We start from the raw sequence: 20097 nt of genomic DNA on the forward strand, positions 1-20097 counted from the left end.
AATTAAAAAAACATTTAAGCACTGTAAAGCCGAGATTTTTTACTTTAAAATACTTATAAACTTCCTTAAAAACACAAAAAAAATAAGTGTTAATAAAAGCGTGAGAGCCTATAGCAAAAGAGTCGTCTAACTCTTTGTATTTTTTTTTTCAATTTATTTATATTTGAAATTAAAAAATATGCTACCGAACGCGAAGCATTCGCCCTACAGAAAACAAATCAGACCGTTCACCAAGTTATTACGATGGTTACATTTGACATACAAACAAAAAGTAAATATTTTCCACCGGATGAAGAGGTACACAATCTTGTAAGGTCATCATTCATGTGGAATACTTTGTTGATTTTATAAAAGACCATATTATCTTTGCGAAAGTACTCATCATGCTTGTAAAAATACTCATCATTCTAGTAAAAGAACGTAGCATACAATTAGTATTAAAAACCATCAGGGTCAGTATGTTTGGTCTTACCTTGTGTCATCTTGCTTTGATGGGAAGTGTTAGCCGGTTCGTCGTTAATGGGAAGAAGGGTGGAGGTTCTGGGATTCAAAACTCCATGCGGATTGTGTTGTGCCTGATGATGGGAGATGTCTGCGGAGGTTGGATGAATACTGCCATAGTCGACAAATTTCGGCTCTAATATCATTCTGCAAAAAAATGAAACTAATAATTACCACTATCTTATCTTACAGATTAAAAGAGTTAAATAAAAGAATGGTTAGAAATTGTTACTTTATCTAAAATAAACACGTTTATTAAACAATTATATAAGGTGAACTGCAATTGTCTTATCAGTGTCTAATTTGTTTTTAAATCTAACACAAGACAGTTTATTGTTTTGTTGTGATTTGAAAATAAAAGTTGGTATCGACATGCAATTTATAATGAAGTTTTGGCATATGGCAACAAACGAGAGGAAATTTAAAATTCGGCAACATATATAGTTTTGGGATTAGAACGAATTTCGTGACAATAGTTCAAAAGGTTATTTTGCCAGAAAATACAGATGCTTATGCAAATAATACATCGGAACAATTCTACTACTAAACCTTATTCATTCTACAAATTCCCAATCGTCAATAGAACCACGTGTAAGCCAAACAGGGTCGTACTGATGTACGACCTATGTATCATATGATTTTTAAAAATATTTACTTTTGAAACTGTTAGTGTAAGAATTTCTTGAAATTTAATCATTATATCACAATTAAACTAAACTCTAAAAAATATCACGACCAGTAAATAACTTAACAATAACTATAACATAAATATAACACAATATATTAACTTAAAAATCAACACGATGCAATTTGAATTTAAAATGATGGCAAGTTGAGATCTGTAACATGAGAATCTGTCTCGCTTAAGGTAATAAATTATATTTAATAGCCTCTTGACGAATGAGACGGCGAATATCAATACGTGCTCATGTTTACTGATGGAAATTTGGTAAACGAATAAACTTTACTACTACTAACTACTACTACTAAACTGTAAGTCATAATGATGTAAACTTCATTCTCGGGAGAAAAAGTACTTAGCACTTTGCTCCTTGTTATATAAATAGCTATATTTTTCTGGACTTAATTTAATATCGACGGTAGTTAAAACACTGCGCAAGTTATGTGAAGAAAAAGTCCTAAGATGACAGATTCCTGTTAATACACCTAAATTACCCAACAACCATTGTTAAATAGTAATCATATTATTAAATGTTTATTTATACGCAGTTAATACGTTTTATATTTATATATTATATTATAAAAAAGGGGATTCGATTATAAACCAAACCTTATCCGATAATCTATATTATGCAATATTTTCGTAAATTTAAATGTTTGTGTAATAAGTATTATTAAATATATAATATGTTTATAAACTACATACTTTATCGGTTCTATATTTAAGATTGAAATTGATAAGAGGACAGCTGCACTAATTCTCAAAAAATCAAATTAAAAAATGATGAAGTTATTATGACAAATATTTCTTCCCATTATGTCGCTCGTACCGGAGATTAAAAACGATGGAAGGTATCTCAGACTTATTGTGGCTGATACAACTAGATAATTTGTATGGTTTGCATAAAAATAGTATACAAATACAACAGCATACAAATATGTAATTTTTATAATACTAATGCCTTTGTTTACTTTATAACTAATATGTGCCTCTAAAGTTTTGGAAATAAATTTGATTACACATTCGTCTATATAAATACACGCAGTAATGATTAACAATAATTGTTGAAGAGTATGACTTCACGTTATTTTGGTTGAATAAAGACTTTCCAAACATTTTGCGTCAAGTTGCAAGTTGTTGTTAACTTGAAGGCATTTCCTCAAACGTGGTATAGTAAATAGTGAAAAAAAAGATTAACATTCGTACGGGTTTGTAATTGAAGTTTTTGATATTAAAAAACAAGAAATAAAACATAAAGCTTTATATAGTTTGATACATGAAGGAGCTACGACGTCCATAAGAACACGGTGTCGCTCGTATTTGCACAAATTTGAATCTGTGCTCCAATTAGTCTTCCATACTGCTAAAACAGTTTTAATATTGATCTTGTAAGTATATGAAAAAAACATTGATGAAATATATTCGTGATATTTTGGTAGATACTTTTTAAAGTGATAGTTAGTGTTAGTAGTAACAATCTATATTACCTTACAAATGTGCATTATTTCCTTTGGTAGTATGAGTACAACTGATGATGATGATGAAATAGTATGAGTACAACTAAAATCCTTTTAAAACCTAAAATTACCCACTTTAATTTACTGTAATTATCATTATTTGACATTTTAATGGCTGTCTCGTCTACATTCACCGTGACGGAATTTTGACAATTCTAATGGGAAACACGAACGAACTTTTTCCATTTGAAATTTTATTTTATAGATACATGGGAATAAAAAAGTTCGTTGGTGGTGTTATTTAGCACTATGGCGTACTATTTAAAATTAGCTTTGTTCTAAAGGTAACGGTTATGGTTATGGTCTTTGGAATATTGTAAAGGGGCTTCTAAACGGGCAATATTTTTACTGTAATATGCTCCAATGCTGGTAACAATGGCCCAGCCATTTATGACAACATTTAATGCAGCAGATGGCTCTGTAATATATAATCTTAGCAACAATAGGTTTGTTTTAACAAGCCACTTTTGTACGGTTTTAAAACGGTCACGAAACTGTTTGGCATCGATTTTATCTGCATGCTTCGGCTTTGCACCATTCGCTTACGATGTTACGATGCGAAGACGAGACGTGTCGGAACGGATTTTGACACTGACCTAAGGACTGGATATTTGTTTGAGTTGTGTCCATTTGTTTAAAACAGGTTAAACAAAAAATAAAGAAAAAACAATTAGTATTACTTAATAAGTAAAATTTGGAAAACATAATATTTGTTAGTTAAAATAATACTGTGTATATTATACTTAGTAGTATAATATACACACCTACTTTAGAAATCAAAAATACCAAAGTAGGCACTGTGGCTAAAAATAGCCCGATATTTAAATGATAATGGTATCAAAGTAACACAGAATAATTGTTAAAAATGAAAATAAAACGAGAAAATTTGCTATTGAATGTAAATATTTATATTTTATTATAATGTTTAGGTAAAATTGTAGATAGAGGCCGTAAATAAATTTTGAGTATGAACAGGAAATTTATGAAATTTTTTGACACAAAATGTATATCAATAGAAAACACTCCTGTCAAAAGACTTACAACTGAATTAGAAAAAATTAGAACTGACAGAGTAGGTTATTATAATGAACGATTAAAAAGAGAAGAACTTATCAAAATAAGAAATGATCTAATTGAAAGAAGAAACAATATAATTTATGCAAAAAATAATCTAATCGAAGAAAAAAGTAATATTTAAAATTAGACAAAAAGTTCTATTATCACTGCAGTAAATTTTTAAGCAATAAATACTACAAAAATAGTGCTGAAACACATCACCCCACTTAAAAATCAAAAGAATCGACCAACAAAATGAGAATTTTTGCTCATACTACTTAATGCGCAGGTCAGTCCAAATAGTAATAGTTTTTGCCTGTGTACTAAAATACTGGTTTCGAAACCGTACATTGAACGATCACAAGTTGAGTTCAACTAACAGAAAAAAACCAAATTTCTGGGCTATGATATCTATAGAACTGATCACAGGGCAGTATCAGGAGGTACAGCTAGTCTGGTGAGGAAAGGAATAAAACATCAGCTACTTCCTACACCAGATGGTTTGGTCACTATGTGGAAGCCACCACAGTGAAGATCATAACTGGAAACTATGGGCTGAAACTTGTTTCAGCGTATGTTGGACCGCAAGACCCTATCTTTAATGAGGACCTGAATATCATTTTAGAAACAGAGGAGCCTACTGTCATCACTGATCTAAATGCTAGATTACCCAACTGGTACGACAGAACAAGAAATAAGAACGGTAGACTATTGTGTGACTATCTTGAAGACAAAATCAACACCCACGTAACAGGACCAATGGAACCAACATACTTTCATGGAGGAAAAAGACTCCTTACCTACTTGGACATAGCAATTCTGCATAATGTAGGTCAATAACATGAAATATTTTCAGTAAATGAGGGCGACTCCACACACAACCTAATCGTATTAACCCTTGGAGCAATAGAAAGAGACCCCCTGCAACCCCATAAGAAGACAAGAACAAGTTGACCAAATTACAAAAGTAATGTGAGCGAAAATATTGGACCAATACCATCTATAAACAACATAGCTGAACTAGAAGAAAGCGTGGACCAACTAGAAAAAACAATCTGAAATGCTATTGAAACCAGCTCCAAACTAGAAGAAGTCACAACTCAAAAAGGACGGTTCAGGGACATCAGCAATGAACTGAAAAATCTGATCCAGGAAAAAAATTCGGAAAAGAGGAAGAGCCAACAAAACAAGAACCCTACAAGACAAAAAATTGCTAACGAACTAAATAGAACGATTTCCGAAGTGGAAATTGAAACGTCAATAAACGTATTTTAACCTTTAATTGTGGCTTATTCCCATTTAAATATAAATTGAACTAAATAGGGAAATCAAGAAACAACTACAAGCATATAGAAATGAAAGCTGGGACAACTACATCCAAGAGCTAAACCCTAACGAATCGGCGTTCTAGAAGCTTTCAAAAATTTTGCGAAAGGACAAAAAACCCATTCCTCTCCTACCTAGAGAAAATGGAATCCCAACAAGAAGAAAAAGCGGAAGTGCTAAAAGACACGCTAGAATCTGCATGTAGGAACAACTACCATCCCTAAGAAGATCTAGATTTCACAGAAGTAGAAAGAAGAGAAAGAAATCTAAGAAGAAGAAAGGGCAGAATAGGCATACATACCTCCCCTGAAGAGATAAAATAATTGATTAAGATGACTAACGCAACAACAGCACCAGGACCGGGCAACATCACAAACAGAGCGCTCAAGAACCAGCCAGCAAAAGTGATAGTATATCACCAACATTACCAATAATATGCTAAAATTAAGATTTTCCCAGATAGATGGAAACAGGCTGATGTTATGATGATTGTAACACAGAGAAAAACGGAACCTTTCCACAAAATTACAGAGGCCTATAAGCTTATAAAAAAAAAGATAAATAAAGAGGATTGGGTTGTCGAAACGGTAGAATAACAGAAAATCTGCCTGTTAACTCTCGGAAAATTAAAGACTTAGAAATATCCTCAGGAACTTGATCGTGTTGGGACAAAACTAACAGGTTTAGATATGTTTCTGACTTCCCATAACTATTGTAGAACAAGATCTATGTTTGTATCCAGAAACGTAACAAGTGAATTAAAATTTATAGAGCCGTAGAGACCTACGTAATAGGGTCGCTTCACCTCTAAGGCGACCAGGGACAGTAGTTAACGAGAAGTTCATACATATAAAATATGTAAATACATACATACTAAATACTTTCCTAAAGATATAGTGAACGCTATAAACCGTACTTTATTTAGGTATTCCGAGAACTACAGTACGGAGAGCTTTCCATCGCTTTATAGAGACTGATAAATACTCACGTCGACTTGGTTCCAGTCGTAGGAGTTACCTCGCAAACATATGATCATTTTATTGTGATGGAACTTTTAATTAAGAAATAGCCATTACACTGCAACTGCTGCAAGAAACTGTCTACAGGAGGTTCGAAATGTAAATGTAAGTGATAGAACGGTTAGAAGACGCATCAATGAAAGATGACTAATTGCAAGAAGGCCTGCTATTGTTCTCGAATTATCCAGACACTGCAGGAATCGATTAATTTTTGCTCGACAACATCAACACTGGGATATACAGTATTTGAGCCGAATTCTGTTTACTGATGAATAGCGGTTCTGTTTGAAGTCTGGCGATGGCCGAGAGAGGGTTTGGAGACGTAGAAATATGTCCCAGAGAAGAAAGTTTGGCGGTGGTGGTGTCATGCTTTGAGCTGGAATCTCATTTGAAGCTCGAACTGATCTTATTTTCATCAATGGTCCCCTAAATGCTCACCGGTATATAGAGGATGTTTTGGCAGAAGCAAAAGTTCCATATGGTTCATTTATTGGGACAATTTTGTCTTTATGCATAATAATGCACGGCCGCATACTGCAACAATCGTAACAAATTGCTTGGGGGAAGTAGGAATTAATTCTCTAGAATGACCAGCCTGCAGCCCTGATCTGAATATCATTGAACATATTTGAGATGAACTTCATCGTAGGGTTAGAAGTCAACTAGGTCAGCCAGAAAGTCTTGCAGAACTTCAAAAGATGCTTCCTGAAGAATATGAACGTATTCCTCGAGTTTTTATTCAAAATTCGTTCCTTTCCATTCCAAATTGTATGCAAACGGTTATTGATGTTTTAGGGCATAATATCCGATAGTAAACAATTTTGTTTAAGTTCACTAGTAATTTTTATTTTTTGTAGTTCGTTTCGATATTACACTATTTTCTTTTGTAGCCTTCTAATTAAATAAATTAATTATTAGGCTAAGGAATCAATCAGTAATGGCCATTTTTTGTTTTAAAAATGAAAGATTTTAAGTACACAATAACAAACAGTGCCTAAAACTTCCAATGAATTTTTATTTTCGGAAATTTATAGGGTGGCCACTTTTTTTGTCGGTCAGTGTATTTTAAATTTTGATATATATTTTGTATTAACTATTTTTCAACTAACACATAGGAATTTATATGAAAAAATGTCGTGTATGTTCATTCATCATTATTATCATCCCTTATTAGATCTTAAGTTTCAAATTGTTGTCTCATTCAATGGATTTCTGTGAAATGTTGAAGATATACTCGTAAAGTCGGCCAAATGCACTTTTGCTAAGATTATTTTGGGAATCTCATATAAATAGTATTAGCAAGTGGATTTTGCAAAATGATTTTTAGTAATTATCTCTCATATCGTCTCTATTAACTCATATTACTATTGCCAATTCGCTTTTTCCTATAAGTTCTGAATAATATAATTTTAAATGTGGACGTAATCTTTATACAGTAAAGTTATCATTGGAATCTCAATTTGTTTTTAAGAAAAACTTACTCCTAATCTTGCCTTATTCATTCATAATCTTTATCCATTGAATGAGAATGAGAATTTTAAAAACATGGTATAAAGGATTCGCTGATGACACCGTTATAATGGCAGACACCCTGGAATCGCTACAAGAATTGGTAAATAGAATTAACTATTATTGCATTAGATACAGACTAAAAATAAATAAGAGAAAAACTAAATTTATGATTGTCTCAAAAACGCAACATGGAAATGAAAGATTAATGATAGAGCAAACCCAAATAGAAAAAGTAGAGACATATAAATATCTGGGAACCTGGGTTGATGACAAAAATGACCAAAGCAGAGAAATCAAAGTCCGAATTGAAACTGCAAGGCAAGCATTTGTGAAAATGAAGACAATGCTTACCAACAGAGACCTTCAGTTGCATCTCAGATTGAGGGCTCTAAGATGTTACATATTTTCTATCTTACTATACGGAATGAAAGCTTGGACATTGAAGAAACAACACATAAGGAAAATAGAAGCGTTCGAAATGTGGTGTTACAGAAGAATATTAAAAATTCAGTGGGTTCAAAGGATTACCAATGCTGAGGTACTACGACGTCTAAATATGGAGTTAGAAATTATGAACAGCATAAAAAGAAGAAAACTAGAATATTTGGGTCACATAACCAGAGGAGAAAAATATGAGCTGCTGAGAATTATTATGCAAGGAAGGATCCAAGGAAGAAGAAGCATAGGAAGAAGACGCATCTCCTGGCTGAAGAACCTTAGAGAATGATTTAACTGTAGTTCACTACAACTTTTCAGAGCAGCAGCCAACAAAGTGACCATAGCCGTTATGATATCCAACCTCCGATAGGAGATGGAACTTTAAGAAGAAGAAGGTATAAAGGAAATGTAGATAACAGACAAAAAAGGCGTTCTCCTCAATATTGCAAAAATTATTAATTGTAGTCTAGATAACAGACAAAAAAGGCGTTCTCCTCAATGTTGCAAAAATTATTAATTGTAATGACACCCCAGTACGTCATGTTTGAGTTACTTAAACTGAAAACAATGAACAGCTATGAGTCATTGCCAAACAAACTAAATATAATACAAATACATACGAAAATCAGCACAACACATTAAAAATGGTTCATTAAATAACAGGTGAAGAATAAAATTTACCTTAGGAATTGTTTAAATATCCGTGTAGATTCGACAAGTTATAACCTTCGCAGATATCACTTACTCCCAAAAAATACGAACTGACACTGACTCTGTTTACGATTACAATGTTTCTCGATGCTGCAGTTATCGCATTGTGGTACAAACAAGTTACTCGGAAACATGATTAAAAAAATATTAGTAACTAAAAATAAAAGCAACTGTTTATGTATTGAATATTATGTTTTATAGTATCAAATACGGATTTGGAATAATAGACCAGAGAAATTAGCAAATAACAAACCGTTTTCATGACACTCTTTGATACAGGTATCTAAAAACTGCTTTTTTACTTATAAACAATGTAAGATCGCTAATTATTGATTTTAAATACTAAAGGTGAAGACCGCTAAATTATATGAAAAAGTAACAAAACTTCACTAAAAAAGCATAGAAAATTCTTTAAAATGAGAGTTTTGAAAATTATTTTTGTTAATCTGTTGCTTAAGTATCGCAAAAACAGCTTAAAAAGTCGATTTTTGACAATTATTAACAACTTTTCTAAAAAATCCACAAAAAACTTGAATTTCACGTGATAATAAATTGTTTTGTCTTATATTATTGCTTGTTTTTGTTTCTTCTTATCGTTTAGCATGATTTTTGAACAACTATGTGCTGCACGTCATAAGTGATAACAGTTGATTCATTGTTTTCCATATACTTAATGAGTCAGTAAAAACAATAAGGTCATTAAAAAGATCAATAAAAATAATAACAATGATGGATACACTTAAGTACCATTTTAAAATTTAAAACATAATATATGTTTAAAAAATAAAAGAGCAAATTTGAATCGTAATTGGTGGTGTAATTGGTAACCCATTTTACACAAGATGAATTATATTTAGAGAATGAACTAACTGCCCCACGAACTACCTGGGACCATTAATCCCAAGTACCTGCTGCCCCATCGCCGAGAAAGTTGGGAGTTAAGTCTTAATGACCGGAAATTCCAAATTTGATTATAGTTGATAGTAAGAATATAAATATTTTGAGTTATTCACTTCAGTTGCAAGTATTAAGGTATAGTTTTGTCCGTTAGTGTTTAACTTTTAAATTGCGAATCCAACGACTATGTTTAGTCAAAGGGGAGAACTTTTATTAATAATTAATGAATATAAATATTCAAAGGCCCAATGTCCCCAAAGATGGAAAAGTTAGATGGCGATGCATCAAAAAAGGGTGTCAACAAAAAGTGTACACAAAGGAAGATGATGAAAATTACGTTATTCTTAAAAAAGCATCGGTGGAGCATAATTATGCTCCAAATATCCACATTGGCCGGCAAATTTTTAGTACTTCTACAAAGAGGAAAATTTCAGCAATTTACCGGTGACGACGAAAGACATTTCTTGCGTTCGAAGAAATATCTATGCTGCAAGACGAAAATCCACACCATCATTGCCCAAATCACAGGAAGAACTTCTACAAGTGATAGTGAACATAAATTTAAAAACAAATACAGGTGAACAATAATTCCGCAATTTTTAGTTGGTTCACAAATCTTTACTTTTTGTGTAATATAGATTCTTTGTATCTAGATGGAACTTTTCAATACTGTTCTAAATATTTTTGTCAGATGTTTACTATACATGGCTACAAAAATGGTTTTTATCTTCCTCTAGTATTTTGTTTGTTAACAAATAAATCACAGCAATCGTACAAAAGTACTTTTGTTACATTAATAATAATATGTACAGATTTGGATTTAAATTTCAAACCGAAGCGAATAATTTCTGATTTTGAAATAGCAATTCAAAATGCAGCAAAGTTAGTGTGGCCTGACATTATTATTTTTTTGTTGCAAATTTCATTTAACACAAAATTGGTACCGAAAAATTCAAAATTTAGGTTTGTCCTCGAAATATAAAAATAAAACTGTTATTGGAAAATATTTAAAATTGTTTTTCGGCATTCCTTATTTAGATCCAAATGATGTTGGTGACTTTTTTCTGATGAACTTTTTAATATTATGCCAGAAGATGAGAGTCTTGCAATTTTGTGATTACCTAGTTGATAATTATTTAACGGAAGATTCAACATTTCCACCTTACATGTGGGCTTCAAATTCATCATCTCTTATATCACAAACGCATGTGAATCATTTCACTCGAAATTTAACGAATGTTTTTATAAATCACATCCTTACATATTTAAATTTACAGCCATTTTGTTAAATTGTCAAGCAGAAGTATTATGTGAAAATTGGAACTGCACATAAGATTCGAAAAAAAACTTGATAAAACGGCAAAAAGAAAAGTTGATTTTATTGAAAATAGGCTAAATGAATATTAAGTTAATCAAAACATTACTAAATTAGACTTCAGTTTGCAATTATTATGCAGCTAACTTTTAAAATCTAAAATATAGTGTTCACTCTTACTCATTTTAATCACTAATCAGACATTAGAATTAAGCATTGTTATTGTTTAACTGTAGTTTTGGTTATTGTATATAAGTTAATGTAGATTTATAAATAAACTTTATTCGATTATATTGTTATAGTTTCATTATTTAATCATTTAAAATTTTATCAATTTTAAAATAAAATTCTGAATTGGGTTCCTTTTGAATAAAATAAAGTAAAATAAAAACTATATATGTTCACAAAAATATTATCTAAGTACCTAGGTAGCGTGGGGCAGTTCGTAGTCGCTTTTAATCCCACTATAAAACTGAACCCATTAAAATCTAGGTGGCGTGGGGGAGTTCGTAGTAGCCCTAGTATTATCTTACTGAATGGTTTGAACGTTTTTAAAATTTTTCCCATATATTCAAAACTCATTGAAAAATAAAAAAAATTACCTTTATTTAATATAAAATATATTTTAGTTGTATCTAGTAAATACTGCACGCCGCTGTATGTATTCTATTAAGACCAATCACCTACTTCAAAGGAGGGTCTTATCCAATTGCCAGATAAGCAAGATTATAAAAATTAGTGTATTACAGAATGTATTATGCGGGAAGTAATAAAAGAATAGGGGTAAAATCAGTATTTATCTATGGAAAATGCATTATCAACTTGAGACTTGCTGACAAAATTCCCAAATATATAACAGCGTATATAGTCCAAACAAATTCCATCAAGACAAAAGCCGACATTAAAACTATAGAACTCAAGAAACAATAGATAACAACGTACATACACTTTTTCAAATTTTAGCTCCTTGTGAGATCCCTACTAGCATCCTATTTCTAAGTATCTGCTTATTCTGCATATCGGATATTAATCTATTTACATGTTAAAGAACAATTTGGTTTATTAAATTTATTAAATTAACAGCTAAAATAACAAAACACCTACCAACATACCCAAACATAAGAAACGCGCATCAAATATAACACACTACTGCTGCATACTTGTTGTCGCAACGATTTCGAAAAATGTAATCACGAATAATGAAAGAGCACAGACTAAACCGACAAACATCAATTGCACGAATTATACATTGGACTCCAATTTAACAAGTCAAATCAGCAACAACACTCTTATTACATCACAACAATTTTGTTCACTTGTGTGGAGAATATTATTTAAAAATGACCTTGGTAATGAAAACGGTAAATATATATGCACTGTTTTTTCCCGGAAGATAACATATATTACTTTCATATGTCAGACGTTAAGTTAGGATTTTTAAGGGTTAGGAATTCATATACTTTATGATTTTATTGGATTAGTATACTAATTTTTACAAAGATTTAAAAATTCTTCATTTATATTTTTCTCAATAATACAACTAGTACCATGATCAAATAATGTTATTCCTAGGAATAATGCCTGAAAGACTAGTAACTCGAAGATAGAATCAGATTAGTGATGATAGGCAACCGGTTAGACCACGTTGTACGTCGATAGAATCAAATCAATTTACAGCCATCCCATTTTTTAGTTTTGGAAATTTCAGCGATGACCGCGAAATTTTGAGACCACAATAAATAAGGTAGTCATTGCAAGGGCAAAATTCAAGATACATTAACCTGATAGAAAAATTGGTTTCTTCTTTATGAAATGTCTCGCTTAGTCCCTATTGCTTTGCTCAATTTTAAATAGTTGGTCCAAATAATTCAATGAGAATACCAAAATATAGTTTCCATAACCACTCCCGCTGATGAAACCATTTTGACTTGCTTTAATGACAGAGACTTGTGGATGTCTCAGGTGAATATTTTCCCGTTTAGTGCGTTACACTTTCGGGTGCTCAGAAATTATTTCGTTTAGGTTTACAATTCATAGTAATATTAAGACCTCCCACTTCGTCAACAAAGGTGAATATACATATATACGAAAATAAATTATTTTTTGGCTATTAAAGTTATTGAAAATGTTTCTGCCTCTACATTACGCGTGTTCTGATTGAAATATTTACAATAAAAAAATCAAAACGTGAACAACCCTCTATCCTTTATTCTGGATACAAGTTTAATCTTAAAGCAAATAATAAAAATTTAACTCGTCCTTGTTAAAATATTTACAAACAGTGGTGTTCATTTTTTTGTTTAAACAAATTTTTCCTTTTCTTTTTTGTAAAGGGCCGTTTTTTACCTCCTAAACCAACCAACCCATCATCTACAACGACTGAGCACGACTGAGCAACGCCTCCTTTGGGACCCCAGTGTACCAGTGTCCTGAGCCTACTTCCGAGTGGTTCGTTTCACTCCTAGGTTACAGCATGATATTCTTTGGGTATTGTTTATCACTTGCATATTTGCGGATCTTTAAGTGCATATCTTGCAAGCTTACTAATGACAAACCTTGGAGTGTATGCAATTATTTATACAATAGATATACGGAAAGATCAAGATAATAACCATGAGTCTATTTTGAGACTACCTCGGATAAGGAATATTACGGTAAAACAGAAATCGTTAACTGCGACTTCAGTTCGCAGTTAAATATTGGCACATCATCAATCAAATAATAATGAATGTTATTTTGCAACCAATTCTTCTCCAATAGAACATTTCAGTGGCATTTATCTTTCTGCTTGACGTAGGGTCCAAGATTCACATCCGTGTGCAAATATTCGGAATATTAAGCAGTTGATCAACCTCATTTTTAGAGTTCGTGAAATTTGAGAGTCCTTCCATATTTTGGAACACTTCATCCTTCCTACGGCGGCTTTTGCTAGATCACAACTACGTTTTATTTCTTCCTTTAGTGGCTCTGTGTTTGTGATCAATGATCCCAGATATAAATATGAGTTCACAACCACAAACCGGTCAATCGTGGTTACGTGTGGATTATTGTTATGTAATCTATCCACTATCATGATCTTTGTCTTTGATATGCTGACCAAATATTTGACTTTCGTTTTCAACCAGTCGTATAAGATCAATTAACTCTTCTTGAATATTTGCAAGAAGGCCTGTGTCGTCTGCAAAACGTAGATTGTTTATTTTTTTGGCCATTTATTAAGATGCCCTTTTCCCATCCTTCAAGCGCTATTCTCATAATATGCTCCTCATATAAATAATTGTGGAGACAGTATACATCCTTGTATGACACCTTGTTTTGGATGGAATTCGTTTGAGAGTGTGTCAAGCACTTTAGCTGTTCCAGTAGTGTGTTGGTATAGTTCAGTTATAAGCGAAATTAAGTGCTGTGGTACGCCCACTTCTTTTAGTATCTGTCATAAGTGATCTCATTTGAGCCTGTCGAACGCTTTGCGATAATCTATAAAACAAATGTATAGTGGGATATTGAATTTCCTAGATTTTTCTATTATTGGTCTTATATTCAGAAGATGTTCTCGAGTACCTCTACCTTTGGTAAATCTAGTTTGCTCTTGGGGTATTTCTCGTTGTAGGAACGTTTTCAGTATCTCTTTGATTATGTGTAGCATTATTTTGCTGGCATGTGGAATAAGAGAGATTTAGTCGCATTTATGGAAGCTGCCTTTTTTATGTATTGTCGTTATTGTACATTTTGTCCAATCGTCAGGCCATTACTTGGAATGACAGATGTTGCTACAGAGCAAGTGAAGCATTTTTATTCCGGTTTCTTCTGTAGCTCAGAGCATTTCTGCTGTTATCATATCTGGACCTGGTGCTTTGTTATACTTGAGGTTACTGATCGCCAGTCTTATTTCATTTTCGAGTATGTTAGGTTCTTCTTCGATTTCTTCTGGAGTTTTATCAACAAGTTCCTGGCGTTGATCATCTTTGATCCATCTTTGAATTTAGGTTGATCCCGACAATATAATCTCCATGTCTCTGATATATCTTCTCTGTTGGTTATCGGGGTTCCTGTGTGGTCTTCAACGGTCCAAGTTCTGGCTTTAAAGCCAGACCAAATTTATACATGTATACAAAAATTGTTTTGAGACAATTGAGACACAGGCAAATATAGACATAATTTCAGACTTCAGATTATAAAAATGTTGAAATAATTTATTGACGATCATGCTAAGTAAAGAGGCGAAAACCAATAAAAGCCGTCCTACTTTTAGACCAGGGAACTAACGATTTTCCCATGACACTCGTTGATATAGGTATGTAACAACTGTTTGTAATAAATTTGGTGATAACAAGATTTAATAAACACAATATGCAAAGGATAAAACGTCATTTTTTACTTACACACAATATATAAGCAATGTAAGATCCCTATTTGATTTTAAATATTAAAGGTGAAGGCCTGTAAATTATATGGAAAAGTGACACAATTTTACTGAAAACGCATAGAAAATCCTTTAAAACGAGGGTTTGTAAAGTTATTTTGTTAATTTGTTGCTTAATTGTTTTAAAAATTGCTTAAAAGTCGATTTTTTGAAAATTATTAATAACTTTTTTAAAAATGCACAAAAAAAATTTAATTTCGCGTGAGAATAAGGACAATATCACAAATATTCAGTTTTAAAAATTTAAAGAAGTTTCACGTAATAGTTATTGCCAAATTAAAATTGTTTATCCCAAAAAGGTTTTATCTACAATGTTATTATGCGTAAACTATTGGGTCTACATGAAGCCTAGAAGCACCAAATTGAAGAAAAAGGCTTAATTTATCAAATTAAATCAATTAACGATTAGAAAGTTTATATTTAATATTGTAAAATAGGTTTGCAAAAAACTATGATTTTAAGCTTATAAACAATTAAAGTAACTCAGACGCAATAACATGTAGGAAGTTATTCTTATTCGCCATGTTGGCAGGTGTCCACGTATTTACAACAAAATACAATGTCCTACGACTCTTAGAACCCGAGTTAGCCCCTTTTTTTATTCTCACTCTAATATTTCAAAAACTGAATTCATAAATTCAAATCTATAAAAGTCGCAATATCTCCGGTTCTAATCAACGAAAATTGATGTATTTGTTTAATTTAGGGTAACTCGTTGCATAGAATATAAAAAGTAAATTAGTTAATTTGTGAATGGTTTATTTAACCGAATAATTTTTTTAAACAATTTAAAAAAATATATTTATTTTGCAAAATTTTACTTTTCTCTTATTATTAGTAGTAGAAGAGGTTATGAAATAATGGGTAAATTAAATATTTATGTATTACAGTTATAAATAATATCACTAAAAAATAAATTTTACAAAAAAATTTATTTTTTATTAAATTAATTATTTATTTAAAAATAAAATCTATACCTGTCAACTTTTCTTGAATAAGCTTATTATTTTTACGATTACTCTACTTAAATTAAACAAATTAATTGTTATAAACTTTGTATATTATAAATAAAAATCGTAAAATTAAGCATGTAAATAAACCCAAAACGTGTTGACTGGTCGCTAGGAAAGAGAGCCAAAGCAATTATCCTTCGAGAAGAAGGTTACACATATCAAGAAATAGCAAACAAATTGGGGGGTGGCGCCACAAAATCAGCAAAAAGAACAGGCAGAAAACCGAAAGTTAGTCAATACGATGAGCGTAGAATATGCCGACTTTCTTTAGAAGATCGTCGCAGATCCGCAAAAGAAATTAATGCTATTGTCAAATCAACTGGCTTACAAATACGAGTGTCGGACCTCAGAATCAGAAGTTGTGTGAAAATGGATTGATTGGGGCTTTGGCACACAGAGGGTGGACAGAAGAACAGTGAAGTAAGGTAATTTGGAGTGGTGAAACCAGAATCTCGATCTTTGGGAGCCACGCAGTTGAAGTTTATTCGCCGCCGACCGGGAGAGGACCTTTTGCGCCAGTGTACTACGATCACTATCAAGCATCCTGTGAGTGTCATGGTATGGACTTGTATGGCCACTAATGGAATTGGAGTAATAGGGGACAATATTAATATAAAAAAATATCAGGAAGAGATACTGCAAGCCAAACTGCTACCGACTATCAGAGATTTGTTTGAAGGGGATGCCCAACAATGCATCTTCCAGCAGGATGGAGCGCCTTGTCATACGGCTAAGACTTCCATGGAATAGTTGAAAAACCATGACGTTACTGTCCTGCCTTGGCCTAGAAATAGTCCCGATCTAAATCCAATAGAAAATTTATAGTCAAGGCTGAAAGTGTTAGTGTCACGCCGAAACCCAAGTAACAAGAGAGAACTGATAGAAGCCATTATTCAAAACTGGTTTATTACACCAGAAGATTTGGCCCGTCCCGTGAACTCCATGCCTCATTTTTTGATAATAACCATTGTACCATTTTTTTAAAATATATCTACTAATAGCAAACGGCTGTTTTTTTTTGTTAAATAGTAAGTAGATGCAATAAAATTATAGATAAACTTATAAATACCATAAGTCTTGTGAAAACGATGAATGCTGATAACAAAAGTTCCAAATGAAATTCTGAGAACAACTGGAGTTGACGAACAAGACTTGCGAATTATCTCAGAACTATACTGGCACCAAACGGCAACAATTGAAATAAAGTACACAACATCCGAAGACATACAAATCCGACGAGGAGTGAGACAGGGTTGCGTCTTATCACCGCTACTGTTTAATTTGTATTCGGAGTCTATATTCAGAGAAGCATTAGACGAGGTCCAAGGCGGAATTAAGATTAACGGAATCAGCATAGACAACATCAGATATGCTGATGATACCGTCTTAATAGCAAGCAACACGCAAGAACTACAAAATATAATAAATGCGGTAGTTCACCACAGCGAAATGTTCGGTTTACATCTAAACGTTTCCAAAACTAAAACTTTAGTATTTTCAAAGACACCAATAAACGTACAGGTGTATGCCAAGGGTCAAATAATAGAACAGGAAAATTCCATAAAATATTTGGGAGCAAATATCAATAGTCAGTGTAATCCAAAAAAAGAAATCCTATCAAGAATCGAACAAGCAAGGAAAACATTCATGAGCATGAAAACATTTTTTACAAGATCAGACCTTAGTCTACAGCTTAGAATCCGAATGATCAGATGTTACGTTTTTTCTGTCTTACTGTATGGCTGTGAGAGTTGGACAATGGACTCTGAAATAGAAAAAAGAATAGATGCCTTTGAGATGTATATATATAGACGAATGTTGAGAATTCCATGGTTACAAAGAGTTACTAATGTTGAGGTACTTCGTCGCATGTATAAACAAAAAGAATTACTAAGAATAATCAAAGAGAGGAAAATGCAATACTTGGGTCATGTGTTGAGAGGCGAAAGATATGAATTACTTCAAGTTATACTGGAAGGAAAAGTACAGGACAAAAGATCAGTAGGAAGACGCCAGAACTCGTGGCTGAAAGACCTGAGGAGATGGTTCGACTGCTCATCCGCAGAAATCTTTCGCGCAGCAGTTTCCAGAACTACAATTGCCATTTGGATCGCCAACCTTCGAAAGGAAACGGGGTCATGAGAAGAAGAAGATAACAAAAATAAAATGCTAATTTCTCTGGTCTATTTGCAAAACCAAGCACAGCAGATTTATACCTATTTGACTTAGCCTATATATAAAATGTATTTATTTTTAAAAATATAAATTAAATTAAAAAAAAAATATAAATGGATTATTAATGATAAATTTTTGGTTTCACTTGACTGTCTACAAACTCAAATATTTCTAAAAATGATTGTACTTAACACATGAGAAACATTAACGCTTGATAACCATGAGAAAAGTCAAAATGAAATTTTATCTTGAATATGCAATAGTATAATATTTTATATATCATGCAAAAATAGAAAACGTGTGATCTTTCAAGGTATTAAGCAGTGACATTACATATTTTCTAAAGAATGCGCACATATTAAATCGAAATATGTTATACTATGAAAACAACACTATAAAACCATGCCCTGAAACTTTGTTTTAAATAAAAACTACATTCAATAGTTGAAATGTGTCAGTAAGTTACCTCATTTTGTCACAATAAGCTTTCATTTACCAACATACTCCTTATCAAACATTTCACAGGTAGAAACGAACAAAACTGAGGTCGTTTTTAACATTCTAACGTCAAATAATCAGCAGTTTATGATGTATTTATTTGCGAAAATACACGAGTGTACAATAATATTCAAGGTGGACTACAGGAAATGTTATGTAAATTCTTCGAAAAAGGAAACCATCATGTTTTTTTAAATATCTATAAAACTTTTCAAAATTTTGTTCTTTCTTAGCTTTAATAAATTAGTTTATTCTTTCTGCCCATTTACATCTATTGCGACTTTTTAAAAATTGGGACTTGTTATATGGCATATATAAATTATTTTAGTATAATGTGTCTTATGTGTAAGTCGTTGTGCTGGTTAAAGAGCCATTCAGCTGTTCAATCAAAACGGCAATCACACTAGAAGGTCAGGATCGGGTAGTAGCAGAGCAACATCTACATCGATTTTTGGTTTCTTCGTGTTTAAGTAGTAGATATCTAACTTCAACTGAGGTTGCGAATCGCCTGAAAATGAGTCCAGGTTTTGCTTAAGGTTACCAGGCGATCGCGAAAGAATCTGGAGAAGGCAAGGAGAAGCATTTGCTCAATGCAGTATTTCCGACAGAATAACCTAATTGAGGAAGCTCAGTTATGGCTTTTATAAGTTCCGATACCCGTACTGACTTAGTTCTTGTGGATGGAGGTTCTATGATAGGAGCAAGCTATATAGCCCAAGCCTTTTAGATGGGCATGTGGTACCTTTTACGTCATTCATAGGACCTAATTCTATTTTTATGGGCGATAACGTGCGTCCCCACCGTGCTAGAATCGCCAATGAATACTTACAAGACGTCGGGGTTGTCCGTATGAATTGGCCAGCTTCCAGCTCCGACCCCAATCCAATCGAAGATCTATGGACACATTGGGAAGACCAAATCAAGTTCGTCTACCACGCCCAAACAACTTGTCTGAGCTTATTGCGGCTCTTCAGACAATATGGGACGATTTGGACCAAACTTCATGTTAAATAT

The 20097-nt window shown here is 32.6% G+C and overlaps 1 protein-coding gene across 10 annotated transcripts in view; it reads right to left on the bottom strand.

The window, feature by feature from the left end:
- LOC140449696 (phosphatidylcholine:ceramide cholinephosphotransferase 2-like) overlaps positions 1–20097 on the bottom strand; it is a 302843-nt gene that overhangs the window by 58115 nt on the left and 224631 nt on the right. For 6 of the 10 annotated variants that reach the window (XM_072543001.1, XM_072542994.1, XM_072543012.1 and 3 more), the window contains one exon: positions 473–648. In XM_072543001.1, the coding sequence (XP_072399102.1) occupies positions 473–648 (176 nt within the window). Of the gene's footprint in view, positions 1–472; positions 649–8732; positions 8872–12078; positions 12217–19051; positions 19128–20097 lie in introns of those variants that run through there. The other 4 variants (XM_072543023.1, XM_072543047.1, XM_072543036.1 and 1 more) reach the window with 4 other exon arrangements.

Source organism: Diabrotica undecimpunctata, chromosome 1 (genome assembly GCF_040954645.1).
Source record: "Diabrotica undecimpunctata isolate CICGRU chromosome 1, icDiaUnde3, whole genome shotgun sequence".
In the NCBI taxonomy this organism is placed as follows: Eukaryota; Metazoa; Arthropoda; class Insecta; order Coleoptera; family Chrysomelidae; genus Diabrotica; species Diabrotica undecimpunctata.